At 37.8% G+C, this 18806-nt stretch overlaps 1 protein-coding gene across 7 annotated transcripts in view; it reads left to right on the plus strand.

Moving 5' to 3' along the window:
* The window catches only part of auts2a (activator of transcription and developmental regulator AUTS2 a), a 386587-nt gene that overhangs the window by 108721 nt on the left and 259060 nt on the right, over positions 1–18806 (plus strand). The window contains exon 1 of one of the 7 annotated variants that reach the window (XM_067397883.1): positions 8505–8619. The exons of the other annotated variants lie outside the window; for them this stretch is intronic. Coding sequence (XP_067253984.1) covers positions 8572–8619 — 48 coding nt within the window. The 5' untranslated portion in view covers positions 8505–8571. Of the gene's footprint in view, positions 1–8504; positions 8620–18806 lie in introns of those variants that run through there. 7 annotated transcript variants of the gene reach the window in all.

Genomic DNA, 18806 nt, shown 5'->3' on the forward strand with positions numbered 1-18806 from the left:
ACTTTGTAAAAGACCTAATAGGTCCTCTTTAAAGGTACAATATGTAACATTTTTTGCAGTAAAATATCCAAAAACCACTAGGCTAGTGTTATATATTTTGTCCAGCTGATTACTAACAATTTCTCTAATGATTTCAACTACTTGTAAATCATGAGAAAATTCCCATTCTAAACAGTGACACGGGGCAGTGCAGTCGCCTGTCAATGACGTCAGTTACCCTTTGATACCGCCTTTACTGACGTAGAAACCACATGACAACAGTGCCGTGGCAAATGCGGAAGTAGTGTCTAGCGTCCAGCAAACCACTAGCTTGCTTCAAGCAGTTCCTTATTTACTTCTTGTATGTTTTATGGTGGATTGTGTTACTTATTTATGGAACATAATTACTGTTTACCATCTGCCGCTGGTTCTGTCGACAAGGACAGCTCCCGTAAACTCATGACTGCGACTGTGTCATAATAAAAGTCCCGCTGCTCGTGAGGCGTGTGTTGATCAATCGCTCCAGCTCCTCGTTCAGCTCCCGCAACACTCATTCCTGCTCTGCTTCATACTACAGTAACGTTAATAATCACATCCACGAACATGAGTTCTTCCCGACTCCAATCCCTATTCTTTTGCACCGTCCTTTGAGATGGAGACCACATGTCCCAAGTTTCCGCTCTAAAACGTCATCAAACTACGCCTTTGTTTTGAGTAGGCTTCTAGCGACCTCTAGCGGAAAAAAATATCACAAATTGTACCTTTAACAGAAATAGTCACATTTCAGTGTTTTGTAGAAACAGCATGTAACTTTATTTCCAAGTTCTTTAAACAGTTGTTTAGTTTTAATTTTCTTAAAGTGCCCTAATTATGCTTTTTTCAGATAGCACCTTTCATGTAGTGTGTAATATAGCTGTTTGTGAATTTAAAAGGTCTGAAAAGTTAAAAAAAGACCAAAGTGCACAAAAAAATTGAGTTATTGTCTCCCAAGAGGAAGAACTGATTCTGAACTGCCTAAAACGAAACATTAGTGATTCCAGTCTTACTTCCTGCATGAACCTATGTAGGTTTGTAACAAATTTGCATAATGCCAGGCTATAGTCTTTATTGGCTGCCCGTGAACAATGTCTAATTTGACCTGCCCTGAAACACTGTAGTTGTAGCTGAGGCCTGCAACAGTTTGGTTCATGTTTTTTGACTTTGGATGCATGTAAACATATTGTAGGAGACCTCCAAAATGAAACTAGATGCCTTTAAATTGGCATATTACTGGCACTTTAACTATCTATCATATTTTCAAGAAGAGTCATGAAGAGTCACAGTTTTCTTGCTTTTACCTATTCACCAATATATATTCTATATTTTTAAATTATATACATTTTAAATTAATTTTGTATACATAAACACAAATGTTTGTTTTTTGTGTGTTTGTGTCCCATAGGAACTTTTGAGTTGGATTTTGTTTGTGAGGTTTTCGAGACCTGTGGCAAACACGCAACCTCTTACCTCTTCTGGTTCAGGTCCTCTTCACTTTACACTCTGTTCCATTGTGCTTCTCGTCATCTGCCAGCAATTACACTCGTTTATCTCCCTTTCCTCTCTTTCATCTGATCCCTCGCTTGCTAAAGACTCACCAGCTGGGCTGTAGCAGAGGGCGGGAGGTGTGCGTGCGAAGCCCGGGCCGTGGAGCCCCGTTTCGTGTTAGGACAAATGAAGAGCGCAATCTGTGGAGAGGGTTTGGCAGTGGCCCCTACGTCTGAAAGTCATTGGATGGTGGAATTGTTCCCTCATCTCTGTCTCTCTAAGGCGGTCTTATCTCTATCCAAGTCTCCCGCTGCCTGGAGAGCAGAAATGAGCTCCACACGCGGACCTGTCACTGCTCATAAAGCCCACAGTACATTAAACCCGTTGTGTGTCTCTAACGACTGGTAACAGCCATCAAACGTTTGCCTAACCTCTCTGAGAGCTGTGCTTAACATATCCCTATGGATAATGGGATAGAGTATCCCAAATCTGCACATCTTGTTCTTCAGTGTCTTTTGAAAGGCCTTCTTAGCCTTGTTGTGAATTAGATCTACCTCACATTGGTATGACATAATATTTTGTCGTTCTCAAAGTTAAAAAGGTTATTTTACATCTGGAAGGTTATCTTGTGTTGATGTTTTGTGGGCCGACGCAGATAGTAACCTTGGATTAAAGGGATTGGATTATGTGACTTTTATCATCACTTTTATCTTTGATGCATCAAAACTAGTGATGGACCGAATTAATTGTTTACTGAAACACTTTAGCCAAAAACCAGAACTAAAAAAAATATATAAAAAAACACATTTCTTTAATAATCAACACTCAAAAAAAAAAAAAAAAAAAAAAAAACTGAGTTGAATTCCACATGAAGCAGTTTATATATCAATTTTTAATGATATATCAATTTGTTGTTGAAATATAAACATTTATATGGTGGCTGTAATAACTTGTTTTCATGACATTAAATAATGTAGTCATCATGTTAAATACAAATATAATGAATATGTAATATAGTTAATTTACAAAATTGCTCCTAACTAAAGCATTTATTAACATTGAATGGCTTTCCTGAGGTAAATGTAGTGTTACGTGACATTGTTTACAAGCTGTTTTTTGCCATCTTTCCATGGTTTTAATTTATTTTAGCAATTACACAAGACATAATGCATTGCAGTTATTTGATCTTGTTCTTTTAGCATATCTTCTGACGCTCAGTTATGTTTATTTCATGCTATAACTAGTAGTAAAGAGGGAAGGATGATCAGGAAGAGCTGCTGCTTTAAGGCTGCTACATTAACAAGCATCAAAACATTTTTATTTGAAATTTATTGTTTGAATTTTGTTATAAAATTAAAATAATTTGTAAGCTGAGACTTTTTTTCATATTGTAACGAGGCGGGACTCGGGGTAAGATCCATCTGCAGGCTTTTATTAAATCAAGCTCGTAGTAAGACAGGCAATGGTCAAACAGTGGCAAACAGGTAAGGCAGAGAGCAGGCAGAATCGTAGTCGAGGAACAGGTAATGAATCAGGGCAGGCGGAAAGCATTCACAAAACCAGGAAACAATAAACAATCCAAAAGGTCTAAAGGGCAGGCAGCAGGAATCGGAACACAGGGAACAGACGTGATCAGTAACAGGCAGGCAGGCAGGCAGGCAGACAGACAAGATAGAAACGCTCAGAATTGCAACAATGGTTAACAAGACCTCGTAAAATGTGTGAGGGTGTGTGTGGCTTTAATAGTCCAGATAATGTGCTGTAGCATTATGTGGCAATTGGTGATTGGTGAAGTGAGTGCAGGTGATTGCCAGGGAGGATTGTGGGAAATGTAGTCCGGGAACGTGACACATATCAAAATTAACAAAGCACAAAGCTTATTGGAAGTTTTATTCACGTATCAACTGATACAGCATATACTGTACTAAAAAATATTAGTTCATCAAAATGAACATAGATTAAAAAAATTTAAATTAAACATCACTGGTCACAGTTTCGGCCCTCAAAAATTCACCTTATGTTTCATCCAAAACTGAAAATTAATTTTCGGCAGAATATTTTCGGTTTGCCGAAATTTCAGTGCATCGTTAATCAGAATCCAATGTAATGTTAGTGTTTCAAATGCAAATTGGACATCAGTGGTGCTTTAGAAGTATAAAACTTTGGCATGTAAATGATCTCACTGCTACGGGCATGAATAGAAAAAAAAAATCATAGGTTTTTATTAAAGTAACGGCCTGAGTCACATCTAATGACCAACTGGCAACTTTCTTCTCGCTTTGTCTTCTCTCTCTCTTTTCTATCACTCTTTTCCTCTTTCATTTTTGATAATGTATGTTTTCTTTCATGTGAAACATAAATCTTAAAAGATTGAATGAAGCACTGAAAGTATTTGTGGAAGTGGAGATCTTTCTCTGTCTGTGGTTCTCTCTCAGCATCTGGCATCTGGTTAAGTGGATAATTTGCAATATTTAGAAGGGCTGTAGGGGTGTAGCTCAGGAGTGCCAGGGGAGCTGCAGTGGGATGGCCTGTCATTCTATTAGCATGCCCAGGGCAGGGCCTTGGGGTCAGGCAGGCTGTCTCTCAGAGAGCTGTTGCCTACTGGAGCTGTGGCAGTGAGCTCACAGCTGAGGATGTAGCTTCTTGCTGGTCCGCCAAGCCTGAGGCGCTTACCCTCAAGCACAAAATATACTTAGTGTATGTGTGTTTTGCTGTGCGGATGTACATGTTTTCATGTGTCTCTGCAAGAGTGTAAACATTTTGCTTTCCTCTACATGTTGCTATCTTAAAAGGAGAATGAGGGTCACTGTTTGTGTTTGCACACTTGAGACTGTTTATCCTAATCATACTATCGAGTATTTAAATTCTACAGTATTATCATTTTCAAATGAACTAGCATGACCCATTTCTGTAAAAATAAAATAGTGACTGACTTATTTTTGAGTGAGTGCACATTAGTGTTTTTTTTTTCCACCTTAGTCAAAGTTTCCACTAAAAATAACATAAATATCTTTTGCTTTTAGGAACACTACGTTAGGTTTGCTAAAACCTCATTCACATCAGTGGTATTTAGCTGTTTTTTTTCCTACACACCGTAATGATCAAACGTTTGGGGTTGGTAAGATTTTGTAATGTAATCTCACCGAGTCTGCATTTATTTGATCAAAAATACAGTAAAAATATTGTGAATTTTTCTGCAACTATTACTTCAGTTTTCAGTGTCACGTGATCCTTCAGAAATCTGCCATTTTTTATGCACAAGAAACATTTATCATTATTATCAATATTGAAAACGGTTGTGTTGCAGAATATTTTTGTGGAAACCGTTATATATGGTTTTTTTTTCAGGATTCTTTGATGAATAGAAAGTTCAAAATAGCAGCATTTATTTTAAATAGATTATTTTTGTAACAATATAAAAGTCTTCACTGTCACTTTTGATCAATTTAATGCATCCTTGCTGAATAAAAGTATTAATTTCTTTAAAAGAAATTGAATGGCAGTTTAGAGCAGATTACCGCATGAGAACCATCATGTTGAGATCACTTGTCAAGCCAAACACTACTGCTAGTTAATATACAGTTGTGTATAGTGTGTTCATACAGTGGCATTGTTAAACAGAAACCTTTGCTTTTTTGATGCAACATCTGCACTAGTAGGTGTTAGTATAAAGTCCAAAACCACTTCCGCATCGGCCAGCAAAACAACTAAACATTTATTAGTGTACCAATAATACTTAATGACCTCTGTTATGATTAACTAGCCTTTTGCAGCCATATAGTACATTAAAGAAAAAGCCATAATATGAATTTGTAAAGTTAATTTGGTCATTTAAAAGCATTAGCTTGTTGCAGTTCCTCACAGCCACTGATTTCAGGCTTGCATTAGGTCATTTTATATATTTTATGTTTTTTAACAGGACAACAATAACTCTTGACAGAACAAAAGACAATAATATTATAAAAACAATATGAGTGCTTCCAGAGTCTTAGTAGACAACAGACACATCTTGTGTAATTATTTTGTCCTCGCTGTGTTTATTTTATATTTTGTTCTCTGCTTTAGTCTCGGATGCCTGTGTGTCTCTTTCTAATGGGCACCAGAACATCTCTCTAATCTTATTTATTTACTGTTTTTCTCTGTCTTTTCGTGTTTTGTCCATGGAGTGCACAGTGAAGTGGAGCGTGTGTGTGTTTGTGGGTGTTGATGTGAGCATGCAGATGCCCTGTCACTAAGTATTACCATGGCGATGGGTCTCGGTGCACAACATGGGATGGATCAACAGCTAGGGGCTCGTGGGTGTCCTAAATCTGCTATTAATTTCTCCCTGTTTGTCGCTACATCTTCAGATGATGACCCTAGACTACCTTTCTTATTTTCGGCAAAATAAACATTCCACACTGACAAAAACCATTTTATGTAATTTTATTTTAGTTTAGGGTTAGCATTTTAATCTGGTTTTAGTAATTGATTTTGCGAGTAGGACTGTTGATTAGTGCTGTTATAAGTAACTTCGATACCAAGTCAGTACTGAAATTTTAAAAATGTGATGTTTTGAGCGCCGTTGAGAAACACCTCTGATTGGCCATTGTGTTCATGCGCTCAACATGTATGTCTGTGATTGGCTTCAATGATCAATGCACAGATACACACTCAAACTGTTTGAATTTGAAAATGGGAGCATTTGAAAGCAGGCCTCTATCAGCTGACAGGTCCATTGATAGATGCCTGCTTTCAAATGTTCCTGTGTGTATCTGTGCTCGGTGAAGGTAACGTTGTAAATAGACATCAATAATGTCTATTTACAACATGTTATAGAAGCGCTGATCATTGTAGCCAATCACAGACATATTTGATTAGCACATGAACACAATGGCCAGTCAGAGGTGTTTACAAATCTGCTCAACAGCGCTCAAAGCATCACTTTTTTAAAATTTCAGTACCAACTTGGTACCGAAGTCGGTACTTTTGACAACTCTAATGTTAAGGTTTTTGTCTGTATTTATGTGTGTATTTTCTTTCGTTATCCATTCATAAGTTGATTTCAATGAAAACTGTGCCTTTGTGACACTTCAGAACATTATAATAGTTGTAAATAAATGTCAGTCATGTTTGATTGGCTTTTTTATTTGAAGCAGTAGTGGATTTGGCAGCATGTGTGAGATTGATATGGTTATCTGCCAAATTTAGTTTGTTCTGTTTATTCTGATTGGCATGTGTTTGGGTTCAAATGTGCTGTTGGAAAAACATAATTATTACATTGTGTGTAATTGTGTGTGTATGTGTTGCTGTTTTAGATATGAAAGTTTCTTTACAGTTAAACGGTTGAACTGTATGTGTTTATAAACTATTTCAGTGAATGCTGCTCGCATTTTAGTAATAAAATCACACATAAACAGAAAAGATTGGATTATATGTTTTGTAGTTCATGTGATTTTTTTTTTTTTTTGTGGTTTGATGGTTGATTCAGGATAGACATATGCTGTATATATAATTAAATGAAGTCATTTGCTAAATAGATATGGATGATGTGATGTAACATTTTTCCAACAAATGGCACAGTTGCTGAGTCACATTGCTGATGTGGTTAATTCCTGTGACCCTGCCTCTGGATTTGTTTTGTTTATCTTTATGTTTGATGTGAAGTGGATTGGAGTATATCATGAGAGTAGATCTGCCAGATGTGTTCAAATTAGTTTAGCTGGAGCTCAAAGAGGTCATACAATATTTCAGTTTTTGTCTTTTTTTTTGCAATACAAGTTTGATTTACTATGTTGGCACTAACATCTCTACTCCCTTTCACCCAGAGCATTCATAAAAGCTGAGCTGCTAAAATAGATAATTTAGAAATAGTGGTATTGATGTTGCGATCATGAGCATATTGACATATGACCGTCCACGTTTACATATCAAAACTATTTAGTATTCAGCAATTTTGTGATCGTGGCATTTTGCATGCAAAGAGGTTAGCCAATCATAACAGAGGTCATTTTCATACAGAAATGTGGATACAACACATAGCAGGTCCACACCAGCACAGTGACTCAACATCTGTGTCTTTTACTGGAAAATTTTACATTACATCATTCACATTTATTTAGCGAATGACTTCATTTAAATGTATACAAGTTTGAGCAAAACCTGATGATCGTCTTGTCCAGAGTGATTTGAGAAGGCTACAAAAAGCATCTTGTGCTTCAGTGGAAAAAAGAGATCTGTCACTTAAAGTTCATACATTTTCCTATTTGATTAATGACATAAATAGTACAGAATCTGAAATGTTTCTTAATCATTTCGGGGTTCTTTTGTTGTTTTAATTTACATTTTTTACTAATCTGTGTATTTTCAGGTTTAAATAAGCTTTGAATACCAGATTTCCAGTGTAGTCTCAAGACATTTGGACTCCACTAAACATTATAGGTAGACAAGTATCATTAGTGTATGCTTATAGTGATACATCTATGGACACTGAGAGAAGACAGAGAAGATGCCAGAAGATAAAAGGTGGATGAGTGTGATATTGCTATGCCTGATATGGCTGGCTTAGAAAAAAAAAGCCCAAACACAGATTGAAAGAAAGTACAGTAGCGCAATATGGCAGTAAAGTAACCGAATGAATCATTCAGAGACTTTTGGTCTTATATTTTTTTTAGAGGATTGTCAAGCTGTCATAGAACCTTAAAGGACAGAAAACAGATTGTGGGAAGCATAAAGCGGGGAATGAGAGACTGAAGAGAGAGAGGCTGGATATCCTCTGGCTCTCTGGCATGTGCCATCGCCGATGAACACAGCTGAAACGTATTTGAAGAGCTGGGCTGACATCCTGCCAAGAGAATGAGAGAGAGAGGCACAAGCAGAAAGCAAAGCGAGAGAGGGAGAGAGAGCGAGGCAGAGAGCGGGACAGAAAGAAGCACGAGCAGACTGAGGGACTGAGCTCTGGTGAAGCAGACCGACCGCATTCAGATCTCCATCCTCTGGCATTTTGCACTGATACCGGACCTCTCGCCCCGTCTAACCTGTAACGCTGCCCTCAGGCACACTACACGCTCCGGGCCAAAAGCCGACACCATGATTAAGTCCAGCTGGTTCTATGTCAAGTTCAAATATAACGAGAAGGTGAGTCTATACAGTGCCTTTTATTATTTTTCCTCATTCAGTCTTCGGTCTGGTGTTTAACTGGGTTCACAGCCCTCTGTCTTCCCGAGACACGCTGGTCTGGTAATCCTAAGCCTGTCATTGATCTGTTGACAGCAGTGATGGTGGTATATTGATAGCTGAGTGTGTGTGTGTGCATGTGTGTGATGGTCTGAAATCCCTCTCATACATTTTGTAATAATCATGCCTGCATTTTGAAGTATTGAATATTTAACTGAGCTTGACTCTGCCGCCAAGGTTTAAATTTTCATTTAAACACGTTCTCCACTTTTAAGAGCTGCCCTTATGCACCCTTATGTTCTCGGTAATATGAAAGAGCTTATTTGACATCACTATTGCTGTTATTTATGGTATTAACAGAAATCCGCTGAGACTGAGCCAGATGGTAACATTCATGCAGATGTGATTTGTCTGTGTATATATGTGTATGTGTGCGTGTGTCTCAATGAGGTCATGCCCCTGTCCTGTCCTGTCAGCTGTGTTAAACTTTAATGGAGGCTGATATTCTATTCTTCAGAGAGGGAGAGAAAGTGATAGATGGTGTTACTGTGAAAAATAAGATGTGGACCTGGTTTGCATGTTTTGTCAGTTACTTAAATGGTCAATGTGAAAAGGAAAAAAAAAACATCCATCCATCTGTCATTCTGTTATTGGATTGTAGCTCATAAAATCTCTTAGATTGCAAAACCTTATCAAAGGTCACATGTCCATATGATCAACACTGTGAAATATGAACTTGATCCAGTTACCCACAGGCCTGATGCATTACACTGGACTGAAGGTCAAACAGGAATGATGGTACCTAATGGTTAAGGAGCTCAGATGTCTACACAAAGGTTGCAGGGGCAATCTAGAAGCTGGTGAACTAGGACAGGAATCACACACCTTCCTGATTGTTCTAGGGGGGATATTTCTGTATTTTGTACATTGTAAAATATATACTCAATTAAATACCTTAGTTTTATTGATTGAGTGAGTGAGAAATGTGATAGTGATCTTAGCTGATTAACAGAATTATTTTAGTTTTAGATAATACACATTTCCTGTTTTCAAATATTTTTTTATGTAAATTTTGAATATTGACTTTTGTTAGTCTCTAATTTGATAAAATGATCATGCAAAAGGAGAAGTAAAAGTTAGATCTTGCAAAAATAACATTGTGTTATCAACTACCTTGCGCTCTAAATATCTGCATTCAAAAACAATTACAAAAAATAGTTTTATTTAGAGCACATTTAACACAACCGAAGTTGTGCTTTACAATAATATAATGGAGTTTCTGAAGTCCAGAGGATTGTATTAAATAATTGACAGAAAAATAATTCTCCATTTGGAGTTGTTCAGTTGATGGATTTACACCTTGTAAACTAACTTTTAACATAAATGTGAATAATTATGGGCTTATACAATATCTCAATAAACACAACTTTTTTTTTTTTTTTTTTTTTTTTTCAAAAATATTGACAAGACAAGTTTTATATAACATCTGTTTTCAGTTTTACTCAAATTAGGGTGATGCAAAAATGAGTACACCCCACAACTAAAACTACTACATCTAGTACTTTGTATGGCTTCCATGATTTTTAATGACAGCACCAAGTCTTCTAGGCATGGAATGAACAAGTTGGCGACATTTTGTAACATTTACCTTTTTCCATTCTTCAAGAATGACCTCTTTTAGAGACTGGATGCTGGATGGAGAGTGATGCTCAACTTCAGAATTCCCCATAGGTGTTCGATGGGGTTCAGATCAGGAGCCACTGAATCACTTTCACACTGTTCTTCTTCAGAAATCCAACAGTGGCCTTAGATGTGTGTTTAGGATCATTGTCATGTTGGAAAAGTGCACAACGACCAAGGACACGGAGTCTTCTCTTTCAGTATAGAGCATTAATCTGTGAATTCATGATGCCATCAATGAAATGCAGCTCCCCGACACCAGCAGCACTCATGCAGCCCCACATAAGGACACTGTTTCCAGCACCATGTTTCACTGTAGGCACCATGCATTTTTCATTGTATTCCTCACCTTTGCGACGCCATACAGTTTTCAAGCCATCAGTTCCAAAAACATTTATCTTGGTCTCATCACTCCAGAGTAGAGTCCCAGCAGTCTTCATCTTTGTCAGCAAGGGCCCTAGCAAACTCTAGGCAGGCTTTTTTGTGCCTGGGCTTTAGGAGAGGCTTCTTTCATGGACGGCACCCATGCATGCCATTCCTCTGCAATGTACGCCGTTTTGTGTCATGGGAAATAGTCACCCCAGTTTGGCTTTCTACTTCTTTAGATAACTGCAGTGAACTTGCATGCCGATTTTCTTCAACCCTTTTCATCAGAAGACACTCCTCTCATCGTTAACTTCCGTGGACGACCTGTACGTCTCTGTGAGATGGTTACGGTTCCATCTTTTTAAAATTTTTGTATCACTTTTGCTACAGTATTCTGACTGATAAGTAAAGCTTTGTTGATCTTCTTGTAGCCTTCACCTTTCTGTTCTGGTCTTGTGACATTTCTCTTCCATGTGGTGCCATTGCTGACAGCATGAAATGGGAAGGGGTTTTAACACCCTTTTATAGTCAACTGTCTGCTGGACATCTGTGAAATGAATAACTAGACTCACCTGTGGTTGAATTCTTGTTAAATTAGACATTTGTAGTCTAAAATTTAGCTTTGCTCCAGAGACTTTCAGTGGGGTGTACTCATTTTTGCATCACCCTAATTTGAGTAAAAGTGAAAATTTTGTTCTCTAAGTTATATTATTAACCTTACTTTCATGTTATAAGTTAAACAGAAGTTATATAAAACTTAGTCTTGTCAACATTTTGGAAATTGTTTTTGTGATCATTGAGATATTGAAATGGGGTGTACTCATTTACGCAGAGCACTGTATGTAGGTTAACGTTAGAGCGACCAAGTTACTTGTTTCAAATGATAAGCCATATTTGAGGTCGGTGAATGATAGGTGAACTTTTGGATTAACTGCCCGACATACTGTAATTACCACAAGGACCCACCGTGACTTCGCCACTTCCTGTGGATAAAATTTTGGTCGACTGAGCCTGTTCTCCTCGACTAACGACTAACTATTACTGGGCAGGCACAGCTCTGATCACTGCGTCCTCCATCCTCCAGTTGTTGACATTGTTGAATGCTGCACTTACTGTAAATGACCTTGCTGTCAGCTGGCTTACACCACTTCAGAGTTCTTACTGGTGGTGAGAATGCAACCAGGAAAATGGCCCTTGAGGAAAATTTTGTTCTCAGAGGACCGCACTGGTGGCTAGTTCCTATAACTGAATTCCTGTAACTATACATTTCAAAATCCCCTTTTACAAATCATGGCAGCTGTAATCAAAGTGAATATTAAGGGGTGGATGTATCTGTCTGACATGACGGTGAACTGTGAAAAGTGCAACCTGTGAGCATGTCTGTGAGAAATACTCTATGCTGTCTGTTTTATTTGACAGTGTCAGCCAGCCACATATTGCTCTGTTCAAGACACTGTTATTCACAAAAGCTGTTCATTTTATTCCAAGCCTGTATTTCTCTCTCTCTTTCTCCAGCTCTTGTCTTTCTGTGCTTCTCTCATACTAATGCCCAAGTGTGCTTATATGACATGTGAACTGCTATAATTTAACGTGGCACCATACAGTGCTCATAACTCAGTGTGTGTGAGTGCTAGACAGACAGGGAGAGAGAGGGTTTGAAATGAAAGAGAGATGGGGTTCATACTCTGGACAGGAGAGCGGATGAGAGAAGGGAACCATGACAACCGCCTGACTGCTCTGCTCCCTGGTGTGTGGAAGTAGAGATTGAGAGAACACTTTTGATTCAGGCCATGAAACAAGCGCAAGAGGGTGAAGAGTAAAAATATTCACTTCACAGCTGATTAACAGAGCAATGGATGAGGACTGAGAGAGATGAACTGAGAAATGTGGGTAGCAGACCAGTGAATGACTAATTGAGCTTTGAACAAGCTAGAGATGTGCGGGTTCCGTGTCCCAAAGTAGGCTGATACTGTGCTTTCAGGTGTTGAAACATCTCAGAAATTTGTCTTGTCTTTTGGATTTGTCAAAATTGTCTACATACTGTTGAAATCTAAAAATGTAAAGTGCCTGTTATACGAGGGATTAGGGGTGGGTGATATGACCAGTGTTGGGGGTAACGCATTACAAGTAACTTGAGCTACATAATCAGATTACTTTTTGCAAGTAACTAGTAAAGTAATGATGGTTACTTTTTCACATTTATTGACCGACAGCTCTTCCCATGTTGAGAGAAATAGGGTAAGTGCAGAGGTGTTGTGTGCGCTGTGTGAACATGATGGTTATTGTAGTTCTAGACTAAATGTAAACATGTATTTACTCATCTCATTTGCACAAAAACATTTAGTATTCCTCAGAATGAATAAAAACCATTAAATGCAATCTCAGAATTTTATGCAAGCCTGTAATAATTAAATATATTAAATTACACAGATATTCTTTATGTGTTTAATCTCACTTTATTAACCAATGTCTTTGCTACTGACCTTACTAATAAGCAAAAATGACTTTATACTAGATTTAGAAATAATAGTGTTGAACTTCCATTTCCTGTATCCTATTCTTCTTTAATCCAGAATGGCAGCAGAGCTGAAAGGTTTGTTTGAGCTGCGCCCTCTACTGTACAGTCATAAATATGCATTTCCTTCAGCCTGACTTCATTTCACTTTTGGTGTGAATGGTCCTTAACATTTGCCAAAAACAGAACTTTTTTGTTGTTATTAAAAAAAACAAGCAAGCCCAGCCCAGGTGAGAAAAAGTAATGCAAAAGTAATGCAATGCATTACTTTTCATAAAAAAGTAACTAATTAACGCAATTGGTTACTTTTTTCAGAGTAACACAGTATTGTAATGCATTACTTTTAAAAGTAAATTTCGCCAACACTGCCATTAAAAATAAGAACAAAGAAGCAAATTACAAACAGTAGCACAAATACAATAGAGAAAATATACAAATTAAATAAACATTGTTTTTCAGCTGCAGTAAGTTTAACATGTAGTAAGAAATACTACAGAAATTGAATAATCAAGTGTATAACTAAAACACTGCATTGTCTTCACTGTTTGAATCAAATATGAACAGATTTGTATTAAAGATACAAAAGTGATTTAGTCAAGAACAGTGAGTGATTTTCTCAGTTTTGTTGTTTGATTAACATTAATAAGACAAACAGCAGTTTAAGACTGAATGTATGGATCCAATTTACTGACACACATCCGGTTTTCACCCAGCTGTTTACGTTAATTTAAGATATAACTGACTATGTTTACGTGAAAACACCAGACGACGGCATTTTGACATTATTGTGTGTCTATCTGACCATTCAAGCACAATAAGATGTAAAAGATAACTGAATTCATGATTGCATGCTATCTGAGAGAGGCAGCTTTCTGTGGATGTGTTTCAGGTGTATGTCATTCTGCACAACCACCAACTGCATACTGAGTTCTGAGTTCAGTTTGACTGCTTATTACGTTTAATAATTGGATCAAACGTCATATGCGTTCTTAATTTGTGATTGCATGTTGTCTAAGAGAGACAGCTATCTGTGCGCGCGCTTCAGCTGCGTGTCAGTCAGCGCGAGCACCAACCGCATTGAGGTCTTTTTCACAGCTTATTGCGCTCAACATCAAGCACGTCCCACTCTTTATTTTCTAATTTTTGCATGTTTCTTTATCACTTTTATGTGTAAATAACTTGGCATGTAGTGCTGTGCTACGCAGATATAATAAAATATCTAAAGATAGACACTTTATACCATGGTCACGATATTTACCGTCATACCTCCCAGCCCAACTAGGGGTGCAGGTGACATTTACAAATCACTGTATTGACATCTCTCCGAGGTTGAAACACTGCTTGAGCGATTACATGAGACATGATACATTTCAGTAAGTTTTACTGTTTCTTTCAACAGCCCTTCTGATGATCATTCATGTTTATTTTCTTGCTATAAGTAGTAGTAAAGAGGAAAAGTTGATCGGTTCAGATGCGCTGTGAATGGGTAAACTTCATTACCCTTTCACCACTGTCTAGATCAAAGTGGTTGACTGATGGCAGGCGTCCAAGTGTTGTTCTAAAAGCAGAATATCTCAGAGCCGCAGGTTCAGCCCTGTTGACCAGAAGGCCACTGATTTACCCCTCTTCTGACATGTGTGGGCTAAAGACAGGCTCCCTTATGCAAAAGAGAGGACTGGAACAATCCACCCTCCTTTTAAACAAGTATAAAAACAAACAGGGAAAATAAGATATTGTGAATTTCTCATGGGTTGTGCCCTCCACTATGTTTTGGTTTAATTGCATCAGAATGCTTTTGTTGTTTTAGTTGCGGGCTGGAAAATGGTGAATTGTAAACGGCTCTCACAGAGAAGCATGCAGAGATAATTTTAGTGATTATGGGCTGCTTTTATTCTACCCTAGCTCTATGAACAGTTCATTGCTCTGCTGTTGATGGAAGCCATGTTAGGCTGGTTTAATCGAGATGGGTGGTCTGCTTCTAATGGTCATGATTTCTGTCCGGGTGGTAGCTTGGATTTGAAGGCCACACCCTGAGAATATATATTTCTTATAGCTCCAAAACAGAAACAAAATAAAAAAAAATAAAAAATTATCTGATTAATAAAACCGACAAATTAAATAATTAATTTCTTCTTCAAAAAATGATCAACTTAGATTGATAAAAATGCAGCAGATCTGTAGAGTCTATTTTAAATGATTTATTCTTAGAGTCTGAAGTCGTACAAAGTGGTTTACAGGCTTCCTAACCCCTTTTTGACTGAGGCTAAACAGACTTTGAGGTCCAAACAGTGTCATTGTGACCTAATTCATCGGCTCTGTTTGGGGCATTGCAGTAGATAGATGACAAATCCAAAACACTACTGCTGTTTCAGAGCTTTTAATCACAGCAATGCAACTTTCATTATGAAAAGGCTGAGACAAAAAGCTTCTAAGAAGGTAGTCTCAGCCTCAGACGTCCCACCCACGGACTGTTGGCTGAACGACTGATGCATATGGCACACTTAACTGGAAACACTTCAGGATTTTTGAAGTCGTCAAATGGTTGGTTGAATTCTACAGAATGTCTGGGAGATCTGTGTGTTGCGTTCTTTAATGGTCCGCCTGGAAACAAATGTGTGATGCCAAACCCCGTTGTGGATGAAGTTTTTATAACTGCAACAACGAGCGATTTACAGGGTCAACTAAATGCTGGATTTTCAACAGTATGTGAAGTTCGTGGATCCATTGTTGCAGTAAACGTTCTTGAATGAATAATTAATTTGATGCACGTTGGTCTGTTATCATAGGGACGTTGACTTTATATTTTCACGCCCCTAAACGTGACGTGGAACAAAATGAACTGTGATTGGTTGCATTACATGTCAGTCAAACGTCCTCTTTGGCAGTCCTTGGCCAATGAAAGCTGTGATAAAGTCCAGACCTTCTGCCATCAGTCTGAAGGTCTGACTACGCGAGACTACTAAGGAAGAGTATGAAATTACAATTCACCCTTATATATTCCAAATTCACTTTCCATTCATCCATCCATATGTTACAAAAAGAAATGCTGTTTTTGTCACATACAGTAAGATATTGTTTACAGTACCTTTAGTTGCCACAGTTAAACTGAGGTATCTTGCTCCCTTTCATAATGAAACAAAACATCTTGATTCAGATATGTAGAGAATAACAAACGAAAAACAAATGACTAAAATAATTGATTATAATTGAAGTTTTGGATTAATACACACTTTTGTGGCATAGGGTGCAAAACATTACTGATTTCTTTGGTGCTTCTTGATCCTGAAGCTTATCTAAATCATTCTCACAATTGAATATACAAAACGTAATCTTTAGCTCTTTCTCACGCTGGTCCCAGACCATCTTTATTGTTGAGCTCTTTGTTCTAGTAGTAATGTTCTTGTGGTTGAAGATAACATTCTGTAACTCTTTAGGAAAGTTAGTGCCAGATGAAGAGATGAAGGGAAAGTTGAACACAGAGAGAGAGAGAGAGTGAGAGAGAGTTTGTATCAAAGAGAAGCAGCCATCTGTGTTACTGAGCAGCAAACAGCTGGTCGAGGGGATGCAAGATGTCTGTACCAAGACTGACAAGATTGGGGATGACAGGAAACAGATTTCCGCCCGCTTTTTCCCACTCTCTGAGCAAGGCAAGTGGGCCGCTCGTGTGCTGTGATGCCTCCCCAGCCTCCAGATGCTGCTGTCCTCCTGTGTGTGTGTGTGTGTGTGTGTGTGTGTGTGTGTGTGTGTGTGTGTGTGTGTGTGTGTGTGTGTGTGTGCGTGTGTGTATCTCAAAAATATGACACACTTTCACCTGCACATCCACAGAAACTCAGACTCAATTACATTATCATCACTTCATGTTTATGTCTTCAGAATTTTTGTTTTATACATTGCGCAGTTGTTCTTTTCATTTTGTTTTCAGTGCTTTTCATTTTCCACTTTCTACAAGTTTGCCTGGTTTAAGAAATAATAGATATTAGAGATTATTTGTTTCAGATTTCATGTCTGAAAAGAGTCACACTGACCTAGAAGCTGTGATCTAGCTTCCAAATAGTTTTGGAATATTGAGAGATTGTAGCGTATGTAATTTTTTATGGAGTTCAGTTTCAACCAAATTATTCAAAAGAACTTGTTCAAAAAAATATTCATCAAACAGACATCACTAACTAGTGTAAAATCTTGGTTAGTAGTACTATAAAGAGTGCACTCATAATCTTAGCCATGTTAACATGTCTTTTTGGCTGTGTTTTAAAACCTAGTAGGCTGCCTTCATAGACAGCATTTTTGGACATTATAGGCCCAAAAATGTTGCTTGGCTTTTGAAACAGCCTGAGACCAGCACAGAATCATACCCCTCAGGGAGCAATTCTTCCTTTTTCCCCTTCATTTCTTTTTTCCCCCTCTTTTCTCGCTCTCGACGTGATGAGAGGAAGATGCCTGGCAGCTGCTGAGGCAATGAAAGGTCACCCTGTCGTCGCGGCAACACGATAGCGAATGGGAGAAGCTGTCATCTCTCTGGCATTTTGATTGACAGGCTGCCTGGGTGACTTAAACTCTGTGGAGAAAAGGCCTGACAAGGCAGAGCTGTCACTTTATTGGCCACACAGAGCCTCTGCTATGTGTGTGGATAAATGAGAATAGAGGAAACCGTGTAAGAGGGAAATAAAATTAGATGGATTGAAGAGAATATAGATGTGCACTGAAAAAAATTGGTGTTGAAACAATTTTCAATCAGAAATTGCTAGTACATTTCACAAACAGTTACAAAGAAATGGAAAGTAACACATTGAATGAAATGGCAAGTAACACATTGAATGAAATGTGAAATTTTGAAGTAGAAAGACTGAAATAGTATTTTCTCGGAAAATGTACTCCAATGTTGTGTTAACCTAAACTTTTCATTTGCCAAATTTGAAAAACATTTCAGAATAAAAAAAGAAGGTGTGTGGTCTATTACATCTCCCTACTTTCCCACTAGGAGTGGTGGGTGACACTCCTAATAAAAGTTAATTTCCAACGTTCTTTGGGTTCATTTTAAGCCAGCAATACAGTCATTTTTAAACAATGAGTAAAAGTAAAAGTAGAGTAAAAGTACCCAGCAGGTTGGGCAAACATTTAGTCAAACCGCTGGGTTGGGCAAACATTTAACCCAACCATTGCTTGCAATTTTACGTAGTGTAAAATTACCCTTGTATTAGACCTTACATCTTGAAATAGCCTCACTTTTACCATTCTATACTTTGCCAGACTGCTGTTTCCTTTCTTTAATTAGTTAATCAGCCAAATTAATTGGTTGATTATTCAATGTGTTTTTTTTTTTTTCAATATTAATTAAAGTGTAACCACCAATTTTCAACCTGCTTTGTATTGTTACAATGTCAGTGGTATATTTAACCCTCAGGGGTCTGAGGTTTTTTGGGGCCCTGGAGAAGGTTTGACATGCCCTGACATTTGTGCTTTTTTCAGTTGTTCATAAACATATTAATGGAAAAAGTGCCATTACACTGTATTCAGCACAAACTAGGCTACAATAATATGTGAGGAACATGTTTGTACATGTTTGTATTTTTGAAGGAATAATGTTTAT

The sequence above is a fragment of the Chanodichthys erythropterus genome, chromosome 10 (assembly GCF_024489055.1).
Source record: "Chanodichthys erythropterus isolate Z2021 chromosome 10, ASM2448905v1, whole genome shotgun sequence".
Lineage (NCBI taxonomy): Eukaryota > Metazoa > Chordata > Actinopteri > Cypriniformes > Xenocyprididae > Chanodichthys > Chanodichthys erythropterus.